The sequence below is a fragment of the Podarcis pityusensis genome, assembly GCF_964106645.2.
Source record: "Podarcis pityusensis genome assembly, chromosome: 11".
Classification (NCBI taxonomy): domain Eukaryota; kingdom Metazoa; phylum Chordata; class Lepidosauria; order Squamata; family Lacertidae; genus Podarcis; species Podarcis pityusensis.
The window spans coordinates 22,578,225-22,597,333 of record NC_138036.1 but is presented as its reverse complement, the minus strand read 5'-3'; the positions used below and the strand labels follow the sequence as shown (position 1 = coordinate 22,597,333).

The 19,109-nt window shown below is 43.2% G+C and overlaps 1 protein-coding gene and 1 long non-coding RNA gene across 3 annotated transcripts in view; one reads left to right on the top strand and one right to left on the bottom strand.

The window, feature by feature from the left end:
* Nucleotides 1-17,632, top strand: part of SLC38A9 (solute carrier family 38 member 9) — a 45,555-nt gene extending 27,923 nt beyond the window's left edge. Inside the window, exons 11-15 of one of the 2 annotated variants that reach the window (XM_080972780.1) lie at nucleotides 596-702; nucleotides 5,886-5,999; nucleotides 8,976-9,124; nucleotides 11,827-11,916; nucleotides 14,235-17,632. In XM_080972780.1, the coding sequence (XP_080828906.1) occupies nucleotides 596-702; nucleotides 5,886-5,999; nucleotides 8,976-9,124; nucleotides 11,827-11,916; nucleotides 14,235-14,400 (626 nt within the window). In that variant the 3' untranslated portion in view covers nucleotides 14,401-17,632. The remainder of the gene's footprint in view (nucleotides 1-595; nucleotides 703-5,885; nucleotides 6,000-8,975; nucleotides 9,125-11,826; nucleotides 11,917-14,234) is intronic. The other variant, XM_080972781.1, reaches the window with a different exon arrangement.
* Nucleotides 17,175-18,994, bottom strand: LOC308458438. The gene is made up of 2 exons (XR_013977410.1): nucleotides 18,288-18,994; nucleotides 17,175-18,082 (listed from the first exon to the last, which is right to left on the bottom strand). It is a non-coding gene; the product is annotated as an uncharacterized lncRNA (long non-coding RNA).
* Nucleotides 18,995-19,109: the final 115 nt, after the last annotated feature.

Sequence of the window (19,109 nt, the reverse complement as noted above, 5' to 3'; positions counted from 1 at the left end):
TGAGCCTTAAGGCTACATGCTTCCTTCCCTACCCCTAAAATAATTAAAGTACAGATGTACCTTAGAAGTTGAACGGAATCCGTTCTGGAAGTCCATTCAACTTCCAAAACGGTCAACTTCCAAGGCCTGGTTTCCGATTGGCTGCAGGATGCTCCTGCAGCCAATCGGAAGCTGCGCCGGACATGTGGCTTCTGAAAATCATTTGAAAACTGGCACAATCACTTCCGGTTTTCTATCGTTCAGGAGCCAAAACGTTCAAGACGTACAGGCGTCTGGCTTCTAAGTTTACACTGTATTCATTTCTGCCAATGAGCTGCATCAGCACTCAGCAAATGGGTGGTTTGCTCAAATTTGTTAACAAAGCAATTTGTAAAGCTGCTTGTTTGATATGTGTTTGGCTACTACCGTTCCTCACCCTTTTACCATGCTTCCCCCTTGAAGAAATTATTGAAGTTTCTCCTATATGGCGCAGCTGGAGCCTTAAAATTGGCCACAGAACCAGGCCCAGGAATCAGTAAAGTGGGAGAGCAGTGGTACCTATTATAGTGGTGTTGGCAGCCATTTTGTTAATTATAATTTATTTTTGTTTCTCCAGAGTTCAGGACTCTGTTTCCTCAGCTTACAGGGGTGCTGACTCTGGCCTTCTTTATTCATAATTGTGTAATTACACTGCTTAAGAACAACAAGAACCAGGAAAGCAATGTAAGTACAGCACGAGGGATTTGTATCTACATATAATCAACCGCTCTTGTCTGAGCTGCTTTTGCATACTAGATGTGATGTGCACAGATATAAAATAACTCGCATTCTTGGTCCTTTCCCCAAGATTCTGCCCTGCTCCTTTATGCTGCATCGCTTGTGCGTATCTTAACCGTTGGCTGGGTGAATTGGTGGGGAGGTACATACAGGAACAACCTGTGCATACAGCAATTGGCTACTGTTGGGGTTAGATCCACATCTGAATCCTGAAGTTAGGAGCCATAAGACAGGGAGTAGCAGCATGCATATTATTTAGGTGAACGGAATGCCTCAAAAGAATGTGAAACGTAGATGGAACGTGTTTTCTTTTCGCATGTTCTCTCGAATAGACAAAATGGCAGCCCCCAAACTAAAATGCATGAACTAAAATGGGTTGCAAACCTTTGCCAGGGTTTAACATGGGTGGCCGACTTATTTTGCTCTGAGGGCTTCTCTTAATTTGTTCATTTGCATGAAACAAAGACATCCTGCATATCCTTTTCCTGGGCATGCTAGATAACTAATCTCCCCTAATGCGTGTGCAGTCTTCTCATTCTGAAATTATCATCCTCAAGTCTGGGAAAGTTAGTATCACTTCTAAAGATAAGCTGATATAAACAGCCAAAGAGTTGAAAAAAGCATTAGGAAATGGGGCTTTACTGCGCTGGCCTTTTCCATACTTAAAGCGTATTTGTCATTACGACTCTAAGCTAGCTTGAGGTTGTTATGAAGGCAGCAAAAGATATTAGCTGAGATAACTGTGGAGCATTTACTGATCAGGCAGGGTTCTTTTTTGCCCGTGATGAAGTATGTTTGGTTTTTATTATTTATATTCTGAGCCAGCACCTGTTCTGATAAGTTAATTATGACTCTGGTTCCATTTGTTTTTGGTAATGCCCAATTCACTTCCCCACAAAAATTAGCATGTTGGGGAAATGGCTAGGTTTCTTCTGGACATCTTTGTGTAAGAATTATATTTTTTTAGTTGTATGAAGAAGTACTCAATTGCATGAGTCCCCACCTGAAGTCTTAAGTGGTAAAGTCGTATCACTTATTCTATTGTTTGCAAGAACTAGGCTGTTAGATGCTTCAGGTGCGTCCATCCTACACCCCACACCCCTGGTAACATGTTTAAACCATGTGTTTGACACAGATAAAATCTCTACCATGTTATCCAAGGTCTCATATGGAGGGTTTATTTAGCAAACTGAGCCATAAGATAGCCCTTCTTCATCATCCTTCTCTGTGTGGGGTGAGTGGGGAAAGATTCGTCAATATAACAGCCAGAAGAGTATCCCGTTAATATGCTGGAGGTTTGATAAGTTCTATTGAGAAAATCATAGTTGTGCTCTGAGGTTGCACTTTTATACAGTTTCGTACAAGAGGATTTTATAACAATGATTTTGCTCTGTGCCAGTTTCTATGACATCATAATGCCTCTTGAGGACTGGAACTGGAAAAATGATTGAACTGAGCAACAAAAATAAGCAGGAGTATAGAATGCCTTCCATACGTGGAGAAGCAAAAAACCACTGGGGTCCTTGAACTTAGAAAACGAATGACTAAGAAGGGATTTGATAGAAGCATATAAACCCACAAATGGGTTGAAATGGATAAATAGGGAATGAAAGAGTTTGGGTTTTTTACTTTGCTTTGCTTCATACTAGAATTAAAAGGCACCAAATACGCTTCAGGTTACATACGCTTCAGGTTACAGACTCCGCTAACCCAGAAATAGTACCGCGGGTTAAAACTTTGATTCAGGATGAGAACAGAAATCGTGCAGCAGCAGCGCAGCAGGCCCCATTAGCTAAAGTGGTGCTTCAGGTTAAGAACAGTTTCAGGTTAAGAACGGACCTCCGGAACGAATTAAGTACTTAACCCGAGGTACCACTGTATATGCCGCCAGTTCCAACTTCTCCATCCTTTGACCACACTGGCTCTTCTAACACTTTCATAAACTACTACTAACAATCAAATGACACAGTTCTTAATCTGTGACACGGTTCCAATTAAGCTAGTGTGGGACAATGGTGAGAGTTTTGGAATAAGACTAGTGAGACCCAGGTTCAGATCCAGCAATGAAGATTACTGGGTGACCTTGATGAAGCGTTCTAGGTGACTTGGTGTAATCCGCTTCAAAGGGTTGTTTTGAAGATTAAATTAGATAGGAGCATGCCATATATTCTGGCTTCTCCTGCCCTTCCCTCCATGGAGTTCATAAATGTAATAAACAAGCAGGCAGGCCCAAGCCTGTTTTTTCTGTCTGTTCCTTATATTCTTTCATACTCTTTAGTGATTTTTGCCAAATCCTGGAAGTCATTGGTTTACATCTAGTCTGTGAAGCTCTCCCGGTCAGAGTTTCCGACTGTGTCCACCTCTGAGGAAAACCTGTGTGGCTCATGCCAATTTCCCTCAGTTGTACTTGTCAAGGGGATTACAAACAGTGACTCACAGACCTTTTACCAGCTACTTATTTCTCCTCCTCCTCCTTCCTTGATAATATATTCTCCATCTTATATCAAGACAATACCTTCACGCTCCCTCTTCCTGCCAGGCCCAAGAGCCCTGTTTGTGGGTAAGGCATCAGGAGAATGTGTTCCATAACCACTGCAGGGATTAAGTGGGAATCCTGCGTTTTAAGGCTGCCTATGTATTCTTCACATTTTTATTCTCTTTCCCCTTCCCTTTCTTCCCTTGATTCCATCTCCCAAGGAATGCTTACACAATGTATTGGGCCAAAGCCAGCGTTTTATGATGTGTTTGTACAGTTCTTTGCATGGTGGGCTGCTGATCTGTGTCTGGCGTTCTAGACGGTGACACAATACATTGTAATAACAACAGTCAAAGTCTGGTCACTCGGCAGGTTCACTCCTGTATCCTCCATCAGCCTTGTAATTTTAAACAGTTGCCTGTGGCGAAGTACAACGGCCTCCAGACAATGAAGCACAGGCGCTTTTGCTTTCTCCACCCTGCCACACTTTTCCCACCTGCATTTCTTTCTTGTTCTCCCACTGTTCAGCTGGAAATGCAATGCTTGGGTGGCTTCAAGAGAGGTTTGGACAAATTCATGGAGGATAAGGGCGATCAATGGCTGCTAGCCCGAACGGTGATGCTTGGTCAGAGGCAGTACAGTGGTACCTCTGGTTACAAACTTAATTTGTTCCTGAGGTCTGTTCTTAACCTGAAACCATTCTTAACCTAAGGTACCACTTTAGCTAATGGGGCTCCCCCTGCTGCCACACGATTTCTGTTCTCCTCCTGGGGCAAAGTTCTTAACCTGAGGTGCTACTTCCGGGTTAGCGGAGTCTGTAACCCGAAGTGTTCATAACCTGAGGTGTTTGTAATTCTTCTGAATACCAGCTGCTGGAAACCAAAGGAGGGAAGAGTGCTCTTGCATTCAGATCTCGCTTTTGAGGGTTTCGCATAGGCAGCTAATTGGTCACTGTAAGAACAGGATGCTGGACTAAATAGGTCATTGGCCTGATCTTGTTATGTTCTTAATGTCAAGAGAGGAAAAGAATGCTCTGGGATTAGATATGTGCAGATTTTATATTTTTAAAAAATCAATTTCAGTTTATAATATATATATTTTATTACCGTTGATCTTATTCATACTTTTTTAAAACAAAAAACTTATTTTAGCCTTGACCTTTATTAACTATTTAATGGGTATTTTAAATGTTTTGTAAATTCTGGTAAAACAAATGTTTTATGACCCATCCTGTTCTTCTGATGGTAAATTGTTTTTTAGCTAATTTTAATATTGTATTTTTGTATTGTTTTGACCAGCCCTAGGACCATATAGTGAAGGGTGGATAAGAAATCCAATGAATAGTAGGAATAATATTTAGTAGAGCTGGTGGTAGGCAATCATACCTCTGAAAATATATTCACCAAGCAGGAAATGTACTGTGATTGTCTTGTCAAGAATGCAGGCCCATAGCTTCAGCTCTGCGTTCAGAAGGACTGAGGTGTCTCTAGTTAAAGGAACTTCGGTATCAGGACTCAGAATGACCCAGGATCAATTACTGAACGAACAATATCAGGCTAAATGGACTTGGTCTAAGCCTGCTTCACTTACGTCCATAAACATGCTTACATAGTCAGGGCTGCTAACTGAAAACATGTCTGAGGGTGAACTTCGACAGAATTTGACAGCTTTCACCAGACACTAACAGACCCTGCTATCTTGTTTGATCTTTTGTTTAGTTTCTACCCCTCACCATTGCAGAGGTATATTTAAAAACACGTAGGTGATGTTTAAAAAGGCATTTCTGTTTGGGGTTTGGGGGATGTATGTCATCTGTGGCTGTATATGTTTGTTCCTTGCTCACAGCCACTAATCAGTTTTTCCTAACTGTATACTCCTCTTCCCCATTACTGATCTGCGTCTTCTCTTGCTACTACCCTGCTCATTGCTACAATAACAAAATCCACAATAAATGAAGCATTGAATACAGTTGGACAGGACTTCCAATTAAACATGCATGGGATTGTGGCCTCTGAATGTATCCATCTCTAGCAAATGTAAAATAAGCACATTTGCTGCTGTGAGGGTAGTTTTTTTAAAAAAATGATTAAAATGCATTATTTGACTCCATCCAAAGAGGTTTTTGTGGCAAGATCTGTTTGTGTGGTGGGTGCTTTTAACTTATTTTGTTTTGTTTCCTGCACAGCAACTCTCTTGTGCTCCTTGTACAACTGGGGAGCTTTCTCTGTGTGCGTTTTAGTGTTAGAAGCAGCTTCCAATAGGTTTAATATAAAAGTACAGACCTTTTTTTTTTTTTTTTTTTTACTTTCAATACAACTCCTCCCATCATGATTTAATTATTCTGTTAACATTTACCATTTCTTGTGGAGCTGTGTTCCTATTCTACATATTTCTGGAAAATGTTCTTTTCTCAAAGTACCGTCATTGCATTGTATCCTCATAATACTTAAAATTAAGATGGAAAACAATAAGTTCTGGTCTCATTTACCCGAATGGAAATGGGGATATTCAAATCATATGCTTTCATTAACTTTGGTGGTGGTAGGGATAGTTAATTTGAGAAAGGAGCTTCATATGACTAAAGTTCTGCCAAATTACGCAGTTTTGTTATGGCTGATTCCCCCCCCCCCCGCTTGTTTTTTTTTAACTGCAGGTCAGAGATCTTTCCATTGCCTATTTTCTGGTGGGTTTAACTTATCTCTATGTTGGGATATTAATCTTTGCTGCTTTTCCATCTCCACCATTATCTAAAGAATGCATAGAACAGGTAAGGAGGAACTTTATTGTATACTGACAGTGTTGTAAGCTGCATAGAATGGATATTGCTGCTTTCCTTGTTCTTTTTAGTTCCCTCTCTTTTCAATTGAGAGGGACGCGGGTGGCGCTGTGGGTAAAACCTCAGTGCCTAGGACTTGCCGATCGTATGGTCGGCGGTTCGAATCCCCGCGGCGGGGTGAGCTCCCGTCTTTCGGTCCCAGCTCCTGCCCACCTAGCAGTTCGAAAGCACCCTTGGGTGCAAGTAGATAAATAGGGACCGCTTTATAGTGGGAAGGTAAACGGCGTTTCCGTGTGCTGCGCTGGTGCTGGCTCGCCAGCTGCAGCTTCGTCACGCTGGCCACGTGACCCGGAAGTGTCTCCGGACAGCGCTGGCCCCCTGCCTCTTAAGTGAGATGGGCGCACAACCCTAGAGTCGGACACGACTGGCACATACGGGCAGGGGTACCTTTACCTTTACCTTTTCAATTGATTCCGATCTCCTTAGCATAAACACTGCACACATTTGATGGCACTAAGCCAGAACTGTGGACAAGGGCACACATAAAGCAACACTGGGTTTGTCTAGCTAAGGCTGCACTGATTTGGTGGGAAAACACGTTAGTGCGGAAACAACACTGGGTTAGTTTCTTTAACTGTGAACTGATTCTGGTGATTACATCTTGGCTTAAGAAGCTGATATATGAACAAGCCTTTTCCTGGCGTGCGATTAGTTACCAGCTTCAGAGAAGCCACAATCTTTTTTTCTTTTTTTAGTTATTTTTTCTTTGGTTTTTAAACAACAAAAACAAACTTCAGAACAGACATTCAATATTTTACTCTGATTAGCCTGCCAAAAATCCAGATTATAGCCCACATTCTAGGCAAACCAGGAACTTAAACCACAGTCTGAAGTTTGTTTAAGTTCCCAGTTCAGATGAAATGGGACAGCATGGCACATTAAGACCTTTGGTTTAATTGTGGCTCATGGGAGGGGGAGGCAAGCATGGGCAAAATATTCATTACATATCTCTTCCTGTTCAGGTGAGATACGATTGTCCAAACTGGCTCACTGTCTAAAGTGAGACAACAGTTCCTAGCAGTAGGTCGAGTTTTATATGGGCACCTGCAGCTGCAAATCCAGGAACAAATCAAATTCGTAGGTACCACAAGGGTTGTCTAGTCCAACCACCTGCAATGCAGGAATCCAAAAGAATACTGTATCTGAAACTGAAAAAAGTCAACAGAGGAAATATTAAGGGGAAGTTCAAAATAGGAGGACTATTGCTAGTCACTATGTGATTTGCCTCAGCCAAGAAAATCCCTCCTCCTTCCTCTAAATCAACTGTAAGACCTGAAGTCTGCAGCCTGCAGAAAACAAAGAGACCAAAATTCACATGCATGGAGTTAGCATAATCTAGCCAGACATTGTTGGACTCCAGCTCCCTTTAGCCCAAGCCAGCATGGCCAGTGGCCAAGGATGATGGTACTTGTAGTCCAAAATGTTTGAATGGCAAACTGATCTAGGGTTGCGGAAGACTGGTCTAGCCATATCCATAGGTATGGCTTCAAACAAATATCTGAGGTGGTCAAGAATGGTTGGTTTGCTTTGGCATGGCTGCTGTTGTGTAAGCAAGACCATAACTTTCTGGCTTGTACTACATTTACAAGAAATTTCAAAGCAGGCAATAGATAAGGATCTTGCCTCTTGTTTTGAGTTAGAACAGCCTATTCTCACTAATACTCGCGGTGCCAAACAAATGGTCCCCAAAATAGCTATTTATTTGAATTCCCCTGCCATCTAGAAAAAAAAAAAAGCGGCAATTTTCACTTTGTTTTTATTCATATGAAGTTGCGATGCATGTATAGAGAAGATGCAAGAAGATACATTGGAATGGTTTTGTCAATGTATATATGCTGTTTCTAATTCGATCCTGATTTGTGTATTGGGAGCTAAAATGGCAAGACCACTACATATCTAAGTGCACTACATATGCCTCTTTAGCAGTTTAGTCATGCCAGCCACATGACCCAGAAAACTGGACAGATGCCAGCTCCTTCGGCCTGAAAAGCAAGATGAGTGCCGCACCCCATAGTTGCCTTTGACTGGACTTAACCATCCAGGGGTCCTTTACTTTTTTTAAAAAAAGTACATATGTACTGCTAGCATAGCGTATGATACACCACTAGGACATCTATGGGCCTCGGAGTATAAGAATTTGCCCCAGGTAGTAACTGGATATTATGACCTTCTTATATATGGGCTCTATATTCACTTTTTAAATTCAGGGAACTAAACTACTGTGACTAATTGGGTTATGTTTGGGGTGTATGTGTAGGGACGCGGGTGGCGCTGTGGGTTAAACCACAGAGCCTAGGGCTTGCCGATCAGAAGGTCGCGGTTCGAATCCCTGCGACGGGGTGAGCTCCCGTTGTTCGGTCCCAGCTCCTGCCCACCTAGCAGTTCAAAAGTATGTCAAAGTGCAAGTAGATAAATAGGTACCGCTCCGGCGGGAAGGTAAACGGCGTTTCCGTGCGCTGCTCTGGTCCGCCAGAAGCGGCTTAGTCATTCTGGCCACATGACCCAGAAGCTGTCTGCAGACAAACACCGGCTCCCTCGGCCTATAGAGCGAGATGAGCGCACAACCCCAGAGTCGGCCACAACTGGACTTAATGGTCAGGGGTACCTTTACCTTTTTATATTCACTTTTTAAATTCAGGGAACTAAACTACTGTGACTAATTGGGTTATGTTTGGGGTGTATGTGAGTTCTGTTTGAGAGAGAGGGTTTTAGCTGGGGCATAAGCATCTCCAGTACAGGAAACCTAACAAATATGGATGACGATTGTAGCATAGCCTGTACAAATTGTATACATGAGAATGACTGCTGTTGATTTAGAAAATCCTCATGTGCATAATTGTGGAAGCAGAAGAAGGTACACACTATAACTGTCATTGTTGCTATCTCATTAGCCATTTCTTCTGTCAGAATTTTTTAGACAACTTCCCCAGTAATGACATCATGTCATTTCTGGCAAGAATATTCCTGCTGTTCCAGATGGTGACTGTGTATCCACTGCTTGGATACTTGGCACGAGTTCAGCTATTTGGACACCTCTTTGGAAATGTTTACCCGAGGTAAAGACAGCTCTTTTTGCATGCATCTGCCTTCTGCCTGACCACGATCACTGCCGTTCCTGGACACATCGCTGCTTCTCACTTGCATCCGTCCAGGCAGTCATTTGGTATTGAGTAATAGTAGCTTCCCACTTGCAATCCTTCTGCAGCCTAGGATGCGGGTGGCGCTGTGGGTTAAACCACAGAGCCTAGGGCTTGCTGATCAGAAGGTCAGTGGTTTGAATCCCCGCAACGGGGTGAGCTTCCATTGCTTGGTTGCTTGGTCCCTGTTCCTGCCAACCTAGCAGTTCGAAAGCATGAAGTGCAAGTAGATAAATAGGTACCACTCTGGCGGGAAGGTAAACTCTGCTCTGGTTCACCAGAAGCAGCTTAGTCATGCTGGCCACATGACCCGGAAGCTCCCTTGGCCAGTAAAGCGAGATGAGCGCCGCAACCCCAGAGTCGTCCACGACTGGACCTAACGCTCAGGGGTCCCTTTACCTTTACCTAATAGTAGCTTCCTACTTGAAATCCTTCTGCAGCCCAGGAGCTGCATCATGTTATGCAGGAATTGAAAAGAGGTAATCCGGTACCTATTTAACATTATCAATGGCTGCTTTTGAGCCACCTTTCAGACACTTTAGGAGTGTCAAGTGACTGGCATCTAAACCTTCCTGGTACAATAAGATGCAGTTCCCTCTTTCAGAGACTGAAGCTGTTCAGTGTGGGACAGTCCTTGGTCCTACCCTACCCCGTCTGTCAAGTCTGCTTTAAAACGATGCACGCATCTTCAGACTTCATTTGCTTGCCTTCAATGTTATGTCATGCAATGGACTCCGTAGTACATTTTCCTATCTTCATCTTTGAACTCCAGCATACTTCCTGCAGGACAGTCTGCCCTGATTTTCATAGTCTTTGCAATTCAGAACCAACGTTTTCTTTTATGTCCCAGAACTTGCAAATGTGGAAACTGCTGTTTTATAGCTCCTGGCAACAGAACTCCAGAAAAGATGTATAAAAACCAGATAGCTACAATTTTGGAGTGAAAATGCAATTTTTTAACTACCCCTATTTGGCAATAAGTTCAGAATACATCTTAGTTATATCTAAGGAAGAATTAAGCAGTTTATCCACTGCTCAGTAACACATTACTGACAACTTAGTTTTGTTTAGAAACACATTGTTCCTTGTCTGATTCCTAAGTGGGGTCTGTCAACTGTCCAAAAGTTTCAGCTTTATCGGATGCCAAATATATGCATCTACTTCCTGATGGGGATGGGATAACTGGAGTATATTACGCCCATGTTTTGGCATCTATACAGGCATTGTAATGGTCTTCAGACTCAGCTTAGACTAATGGGTATGGAGGCTTTAATGGCTTGGGGTCAGCTTTTCCTCCTCTACGTCCTAACCTAAATGCTAAGGTCTACCTTACACTTATAACCAGGCATCCTAAAGGTACCCCAGTCCCCTACTGTAGCATAATAAGTAACTCATAATTAGCTATCCTTACATGGCACCCAATATCCATTGCTCGAGGCAGTCACAGTCTATGATGTGGTGCTATGGTTGGAGTGTAGGGGCAATATTTATCTAAATAGTTGTGCTACTGCAAGGATTAGGGCTAGTGCAATAGGATGTCCCCCTCTCCCTCTGCACTCACCCCACACCACCTCCCAAGAACCAGAGACTACCTTTGCATTTTAAGATGGGAACAGGGGAGGGAGTCTGATTCTTTCTAAGTCTTAATACATTGCAATATTCCAAAAAAGTGAAATTAACACCTTGGGAGGAAAGGTTTTTAAAGGATATGTTTCTCATGTTCTGAATTTGCAGAGACTTACGAAGCAACCTAGTAGATTTTATATATAAAGGTTTTTATCTTTTATTTAAATATCAAAACATACCATTTTTAAGCACATGTCATTCTAGGTTTCCTAGAAGTTTCTGAATCAGTATTTCAAACGAGTTCATTGCTTTGCTTGCATTCAGATATTGGTCTTGTTGAGAATGTGAAAATTCTTTCTAATTAGAAAAAAATATATCTTTCCAGTTAAAGAATTCAGAGGAGTACAATAAACCTTCCCATTTGTACCATAAGAGATCTAGTTTAATGAACATTGTTCCTAGTCATGAACCTTGAAAAGCCAAACATTTATTTAATCTAAGAAAAAATGCTCAAGATCTGCTGTGTAGATGCATTTAGTGTAATGCTTTCCACTCTTCCGAAGATTCTTCCTCTGGTACTCATTAGTCTGCTTGCTCAGCTCAAATCATTTCCTGGATCGAAAGCACTGCTTTTCATGTGGGAGTTCTGTTCTAGAGTCTTTGGGTTTGGAGTAGTTGCGGGGATTGTTTTCATGTTTTGCTTTTTTTATATTAAAAAAAAACCTGCGTTCAAAAACAAAACAAAAAACCCACCACCGAACCCTTGGGGTGCTGCATATTCCACAAGCTACATTGTTTTCAGAAGAATTGCCAAATCATACATACCCTATTTGGGAATGAGCTGGCAAGTCCAAGCATTCAAGAGAAGTTTTTAGGATCTGGCACTCGGTGGCTTCAGTAGATGTCAGGCTTGTTGCGGGTAGAATTAATTGCCTTTAGCATATGAGTCATAGAAATGGAAAGACTTTCACAAGCTTACTGAAGCGAGTAAAGAATGTTGTTCTTGCAGCAACAACACACAATGTAGATGACTTGATTTTCCTCTTCTCTTGCAGTTTCCTACACGTGCTGGTTTTGAATATAGCCATGGTAGGAGTTGGAGTCGCGATGGCTATGTTTTACCCAAACATAGGAGGAATCATAAGGTACTCCTGTATTTTGCGTTTGGTCATTATGCCATACAAATGGCTTCCTGCAGGCAGGTACAGACTGTTGTTCAAAGTGCAGATTGTAAGTTTGTAATAGCAGCAGGCAAAGTCAGCATTTGTTCAGGGAAGCCTAAGAAAACAAAGAATCATCATGTCCTGTTGACAAATGAGTAGAACGAGAAGGTAGAATTTTTAAGTACTAGAGCAAACTGTACAATTTCAGTCCATTGGGGGATAGGGGTGCCACTTTTAATGCTCCCTATCATGAAATAAATAGTGCATTAGAGAGTCAGGGAGGGATGAAGCTTCTGTCCTTGCCAACTCCCTGTTGTGCTAATTTTCTACTTGCAAGGAGCTTTCCACATGCAGTAATTTTCAAAAGCCTGATTCGGCTGCCTGCAGTCGGACATGGTACAGAGTCCAGGGGTCAACAAACTTTCTCAGCAGGGAGCCGGTCCACTGTCCCTCAGACCTTGTGGGGACTGATTTTGAGGGGGGGAAATGAACGAATTCCTATGTCCCACCAATAATCCAGAGATGCATTTTAAATAAAAGCACACATTCTACTCATGTAAAAACACCAGGCAGGCCCCACAAATCACCCAGAGATGCATTTTAAATAAAAGCACACATTCTACTCATGTAAAAACACCAGGCAGGCCCCACAAATCACCCAGAGATGCATTTTAAATAAAAGCACACATTCTACTCATGTAAAAACACGCTGCTTCCCGGACAGTCCACGGGCTGGATTTAAAAGGCAATTGGGCCGGATCCGGCCCCTGGGCCTTAGTTTGCCTACCCATGGTACAGACCATTCTGTCACCTCAGAACTCATTCCTCCCTAATTCAGCTGCATGCATAGACGAAGCGTCACATTGCAACCATCACATAGAAGAGATTTACCGTGAAGCCCATAAAGACAACCATACTAGCTGGAGCTGGGCAACTCTTTTGCCCTGGTATAGTTTGGTCAGCTGCATCATCCTCCCAGGTGGCCAGGTAGCTTTTGCCACACATCTGCTTCAGCTGTATAGTAAAGTATATGGTAGGATGTGTGATGAAATGGTAATCTGCATGTAACTGGTACAACCCATTGGCACACTAGCATGAGTAGGTGAGGAGAGTCTCCCAAAAACTAGTACAATAAGCCTGCAACATATGTGGGGGGTTGTGTTCTGGGGATGGTGCCTAAACTGAATGCACACAAGTTACATGCGCCCATATTACGGGCTTCCTGTTCTTCGTAGCTTATTTCCTTGGATTTTGGCCAAGCCCTTACAGAATCACTATTGAATAAAATGGAGTTCGCACGAGTAGAGTTACAGTTCAAAACCAGCGGCGTTTTTCACATTTTCCCAATTGCATAAGGCAGGGGTGGGGAATTGCAGGCCTTGGAGCCGAATACAACCTTCTAGGCCAATGGCGGAGCAAGCCGATCAGGCGTCTGGGGCAGGGCCAGCCGGGACAGGACGCTCTGTGGGGCCGCTGAGGAGTCTGCCTGCCTCCTCCCACTCAACCACCCTACAGCTGAGGGGGAGGCAGCAGACTGACTGTTTGGGGCAGCACAGAGCCTGCGGGCGCCCAAGCCACCATGTACTCCCAGAAGAGCCGCGTGGCTTGAGTGTGCTTCAGGCCCTGCGGTGAGTGCTGCCTGGCATTTTGTCACCCCCCTCAGTGGTAACACCCGGGGCATCCCACCCCCACCACACACCCCTTCCTCTGCTCCTGCTGTAGGCCTCTCTGCCTGCTCTCGGCCCTCCCCATACCACACCCCTCACTGACCCTGCTCACCACTTCCTCCCTGAGTGTTTTTGCCTGGCTGGAATGTGTCCCTTAACTCTGATAATGCCTCTTCCTAGTTGCAATGGACTGTGTCGAAACTAGCCTACCGTACAAAGGTACAATTTTACTTTTATTGTCCCACCCATTTTTGGCTCTGGCTTGGCCCACCACTGGTATCTGGCCCTCAGATGATTTCACAGGGGTGAATGTGGCCCTCTGTCTGAAAAACGTTCCTCACCCCTGCTGCAAGGGAAGAGAGGGGCAGCTGAGAAGAGGAAACTGAAAGGATTTTGCTATATTGTTCTGCCCATAGCAGCCATTTAATATTTAGACATACTTCAACTGCTTCTCCTCTCATTGTGGACTGAGAGCTGGGTTTTTCCCCCTACAATAAAATTTCTAAGGCAGAAATCCTATGCCCACTTACATGGGAATAAACCCCCGTAAACTGAGGGGAATTTACTTCTGAACAGACATCTAAAGGGTTGCACTGTAAAAGATCAAACTTTGGGTTTTCCCCCCCTCCTCAGGTATTCTGGAGCAGCTTGCGGCTTGGCCTTTGTATTTGTGTATCCATCACTCATCTACATGATCTCTTTGCATCGGGAAAATCGGCTGACGTGGTTGGCTATAGTTGTCCATAGTACGATAATCCTTCTGGGAGTGGCTAACTTAATTGCACAGTTCCTAATGTGAACATAAATTTTAAGGTCAGTTTCTTTTTCAAGAGAAGATTCAATAGGTTACCTTGAGCAACAGCATTGTAAAAGCTGTGGACTGCCTATCTGTGGGGGCCGAATTCTTCCAAAGAAAAGCTGTACTTTAAAACAAAACGTCTCTTCAAGAAATGGATGGTATACATTGGAACACATAGTACAGCGTGGCAGACTGAACAGCCCCAGTGAATTTCTGATGAAACATCAAGTAGAAGTGCAATTGGGATTAATTAAGCTTAAATTCTTAGGTAAATGCATTTTTTTTTCAAAGGGAAAAAGGCACATGATAAACTTTATATATAGAAACGGTTGGTTGACTTTTCTTGCAGCATAATAGAATTAAGGGACTCTGCTGATCTTAAAAATTATATATATTTCACACAGTGGTGACATCAGTATTATATGTCGAAACAAGTGGTTTGAAATCCTTTGCAAGTGAAATGTAGCACAGATCAAATTGAAGAACATAACTTTTTAAAAAGCTGTAACTGTTGCCTTTTAGAAAATGTAATGTACATGGTTCTTGAAAATGGACTGTTGCTGTACTATACCTGGATATGCATAAGAATTCTTTTTTTGATGTTTCAAGGCAAGCAGAAATATGTTTTACCTTTCCAACCTGGAAGGGATTATTTGTAAAACTCTCTAGTGTTTGTGATTAGTACTTGAAGGCCGTTTCTAGGAAAGTTGACCTTTTTGAGCCAAAATCTGGGAGGGGATGGTAAGATTGGCATGCATGCATGCACAAAGATTGGTCACAATGCTCTTCATACATTTCCAGCCACAGTTCAGAGAACTAGTTTGACTTTTTAAAAACCTGTGCAATCCAATAGTTACCATACACTGAATCAAGAGATCTGCTGGCAGAATGGCCACTGCACCCCCAGTTTGCTCAGCCCAGTAGGGGAGGAAGTAAATACAGAAGAAGAATCTATATGAAAACAATTGAAAGTGGCATACACAGTTGTACCAATCCCAGAAGCCTAACTGCAGCCTACACCACCACTTGCATGCTGCCTATACTCAGAGGCTGCCAAAGAACCTGCAGTGATCAGGGTGGATGTCATCAGCCTGCCTCCCAGCATCACAGCACTCAACACCAGAAGGCACCTACTCCAGTAGCCCTAGTGACTCATTGCCTATGGCATGGGCTTGGGAAGCAGGAGATGGGAGTTTGAGCCTCAACAGGAGCTGACATTCCCCTGTTCACCTCTTGCACACCTGGGGTGGGGGGGAGAACCAAAGCAAATGTCGGGGGCAAAAGAGAGGGAGCTGTTGTGCAAGGAGCTGGGCACTCCGCTCACCCTTCTAATAGTGGCTAATGGTGAGGGAGCCCCACACAGCTGCTGCACAGTCCAGCTACTGGATTCCTCTGCCGAAGTGCCCCAAGAAGCTTATGCACCTTGCCCTGCTGTCCAGGGCAGCAGATGATCAGCCCAGGGAGCTCACAGAGAGGTGGGCAGGCTCCTATGAGCCAGAGCAAAGAGGCACATTTTTTGCACCTCCTAGACCTGCACCCTCGGTGGGGGCCAATCTAACCAACCCCTGCTTGGGGACAACCCTATTCTAGGAAGGGGGAAAAGGCCTAGCCTACCGTATCTCAACCAATCACCAAGAGTGTTGCATGAGCCAATAGCCTGCTCCTAGATGGGCCAACCAGCCTTTCTAGCCCACCCTCAGCAAGCCATATGACTAATCCACTCTCAACACATGGCTGAATAGGAAAGCCATGCCAGGTAACATCCCAGCAGGACTCTTCCTCTTCATACAAAGTTTGGGGGATGAGAGAGTCTCTACCCCGATAGCCCATCAAGTTCCCTGCCCTCCCCAAGTCCCAGCCTGAGACCAGCTGATGCCAGGGTGAATTGCATCCTAAATAGGGTCTCTTCCCCCCTCTATCTGTATGAGGCTCTTCTATATTGACTATTGATAGACTGTGAGAGGGGAGGGGTAGTTGTGCCTGGCAACCAACCGGAAAGCACCTTGTACTTTTCTCTCTGTTCCTCTGCTGCGGGGCAGAATGGCTGGCAGCCGACACACAACCTTCACTGCCAAGAAGAGATGCTGATGAAGGCCACTAACAACAGATCACTTTAGGAAGGGATACAAATTAATGGAGAGAGAGGGGTTCTTTGTCATGATGACTACATTCAACTTTCAGGTTAACTGCTGAAGGGTAGGAGCAGGAGAGAATTGTTGGGAGTCATGTTCTGCTCATGGGGCTCCAAGAGGCCCCTGATGTGGCCAAATTGGGGAACAGAATGCTGATGATCTTTTGGTTCTGATCCAACGACTCTGTTTATGATTATCTTATACTCTTAACAGCAGCAAGGTATGCTCAAAGTAACAAGAGTTGGCTGCAGTTATACTTCATATCTAGATTCCTCTTTCACAAAATCCATTATTTAAAGGACTCTGCTGGCGGAGGCCTTGTTAGTTTCAATAGAGACTACACCAGTGTCATGTTTTCAGGGTCCACATGCCTGTCTTCTAGAGTAAATGTCAATGTGATTATTTTTTTCATAAGATCCGGACTTTTTAAAGTGTGCTTATGTTGGACACTTGTTGTGACATGATAGCATTGATGCACATCCTGGAAAAGTTCCAAGATTTCCTAGATCAGGAAATTCCCTAAAGTTGGGAAACTGCTTTTGTCACCACTCTATCCTCTATCTATGCACTCTATTTAAACGTAATAGAACTCACATATACGTAGGTGGAAACTAGGGACAGAAGGTGTCTGAACAAGTGCCAGGGTTTTTTTTACTGGCACAATCTGCTGTGCTGCGCACAGGAGGCAGCTGCTGCAACCTGGGACCTGATTTTCCCCTAGTCCTCAAGGAGGCCTTCAATTGAAGCAGGGAGCAAATTAGCCAGTTTATTGCATAGCCTTGTATGCACTAATCCAGGATTCTTAGGCAGTGCCAGCAGATGGGGACAAACTCCCTAGTGCAGGCATCCCCAAACTCTGCCCTCCCAGCTGTTTTGGGACTACAATTCCCATCATCCCTGACCACTGGTCCTGTTAGCTAGGGGTGATGGGAGCTGTCCCAAAACAGCTGGGGGGGGGGCAAGTTTGGGAATGCTGCCCTAGTGCCACTGCCATTTGGTTCCTTGGTTTGGCATTGGTGTCTCTTCAAAGAAATGACATGAAACAAGAATATGAGAAACTGTAAAGAAACAGACAATAAAATAAACTGGTGCTATTTTAATGGTTTAAAAGTGTGCTTTTATCTTGCACGCAGAATACAGTTTTGATTTTTGTCATGTAGAATGGAAGATGGATAACTTGCACACTGTTGTTACATGTGCCAGCAAAAGATAAGAATACCTGGGTGGTCATGTGTACTTTGCCATTGTTGGAACACATTTTACGCATGTGCGTTTTGAGAAGTTTGGTTTGCTAAGCTACAAAAATTAATAATGAGGTTCTGTCTCTTGAGAACTGTACTGAAGTCTCAGCACAGCTGGGACAAACCATAATTAAAGGTTACCAGATTTTGGAGGATGCTCTTTCCATTTAAGTTAACGGCTGCTGAGTCATTTTAGTGGAAGGGGGAAATGCCCTCAAACTTTGCCTTTGTCTCCCACCCAAAGCTCTAATAATTACCCTATTATAATTTCCTGAAAGGGGCATTTATTGCAAGTAATTAAACAGCAACCTCTAGTTACAGATAGGTAGCCGTGTTGGTCTGCCATAGTCAAAATAAAAAAATCATAGTATATGACAACCTTTAGTTTAAAAGGATCTGGCAACTTCTGTTTCAGTGTATCTGAAGAAGTGTGCTTGCACACGAAAGCTCATACCAAGAACTAACTTAGTTGGTCTTAAAGGTGCTACTGGAAGGATTTTTTTATTATAGCAACCTCTAGGTTATAGATGTAAGCAAGCTGAGCAAAAAAAGCACCATTGATGCTATTCCAGCCAGTCCTTTTACTGCAGCTTCTTTGTGATAGAGCTAAATGCTTTGCATCTTAATTTGACTGGGATAACCAAATCAGTTGTACTTTGGGCTTAAGAATATGATCTACTGCCTGTTTTGTTTAAGAGGTTCCATCTGCTGCTAAAATCATGTGTCTTTTGTGCCCTTTTCTGATTCTCTCAATGACCGGTGTTTCCTCAAAATTTGACTGACAAATACATGAATGTGGGAGAAGGCGATCTACTGTATATTTGGGGAAGTTGTTCGCTATACATCTGGAGACCTCTTAAGATAATTGTAACCAAGCGTGAATGGCTCCTCCCAAGACTGAAGAGCAGGTTTTTGTCTGTTTGGTTAACGTTGGATGCCACTTCAAATCAAGATGGCAAACTGAGTCCTTCAAAACTGCACTGCATTTTGTTGGTTTCTTAAAATTGCTGGTCAGTGTTGTACACAATGCTGCTGGCTGACTAAAAACTGAAGCATAATGCTGTTTGCTTCTTATGCTGTATGTGTGCACACGTCTATAGTATCATAACAGAATTTGCAGCCAGGATTGGGAATTCCTTAGGTATGCTGGAGAAGCAATGCATCTGGTCTTTCAGGGGTGGAGTCTGTCCCTCTGGTCATTATTGTAGCATATATGATAGATTTGAGCGCATATATATATATATATATATATATGTATTATATATCAATTGAACAAAATAAAGTAAATCAAAAGTGCATAAAGAGAAAAAAGTATAAAAAACCCCTAGGTTTATTA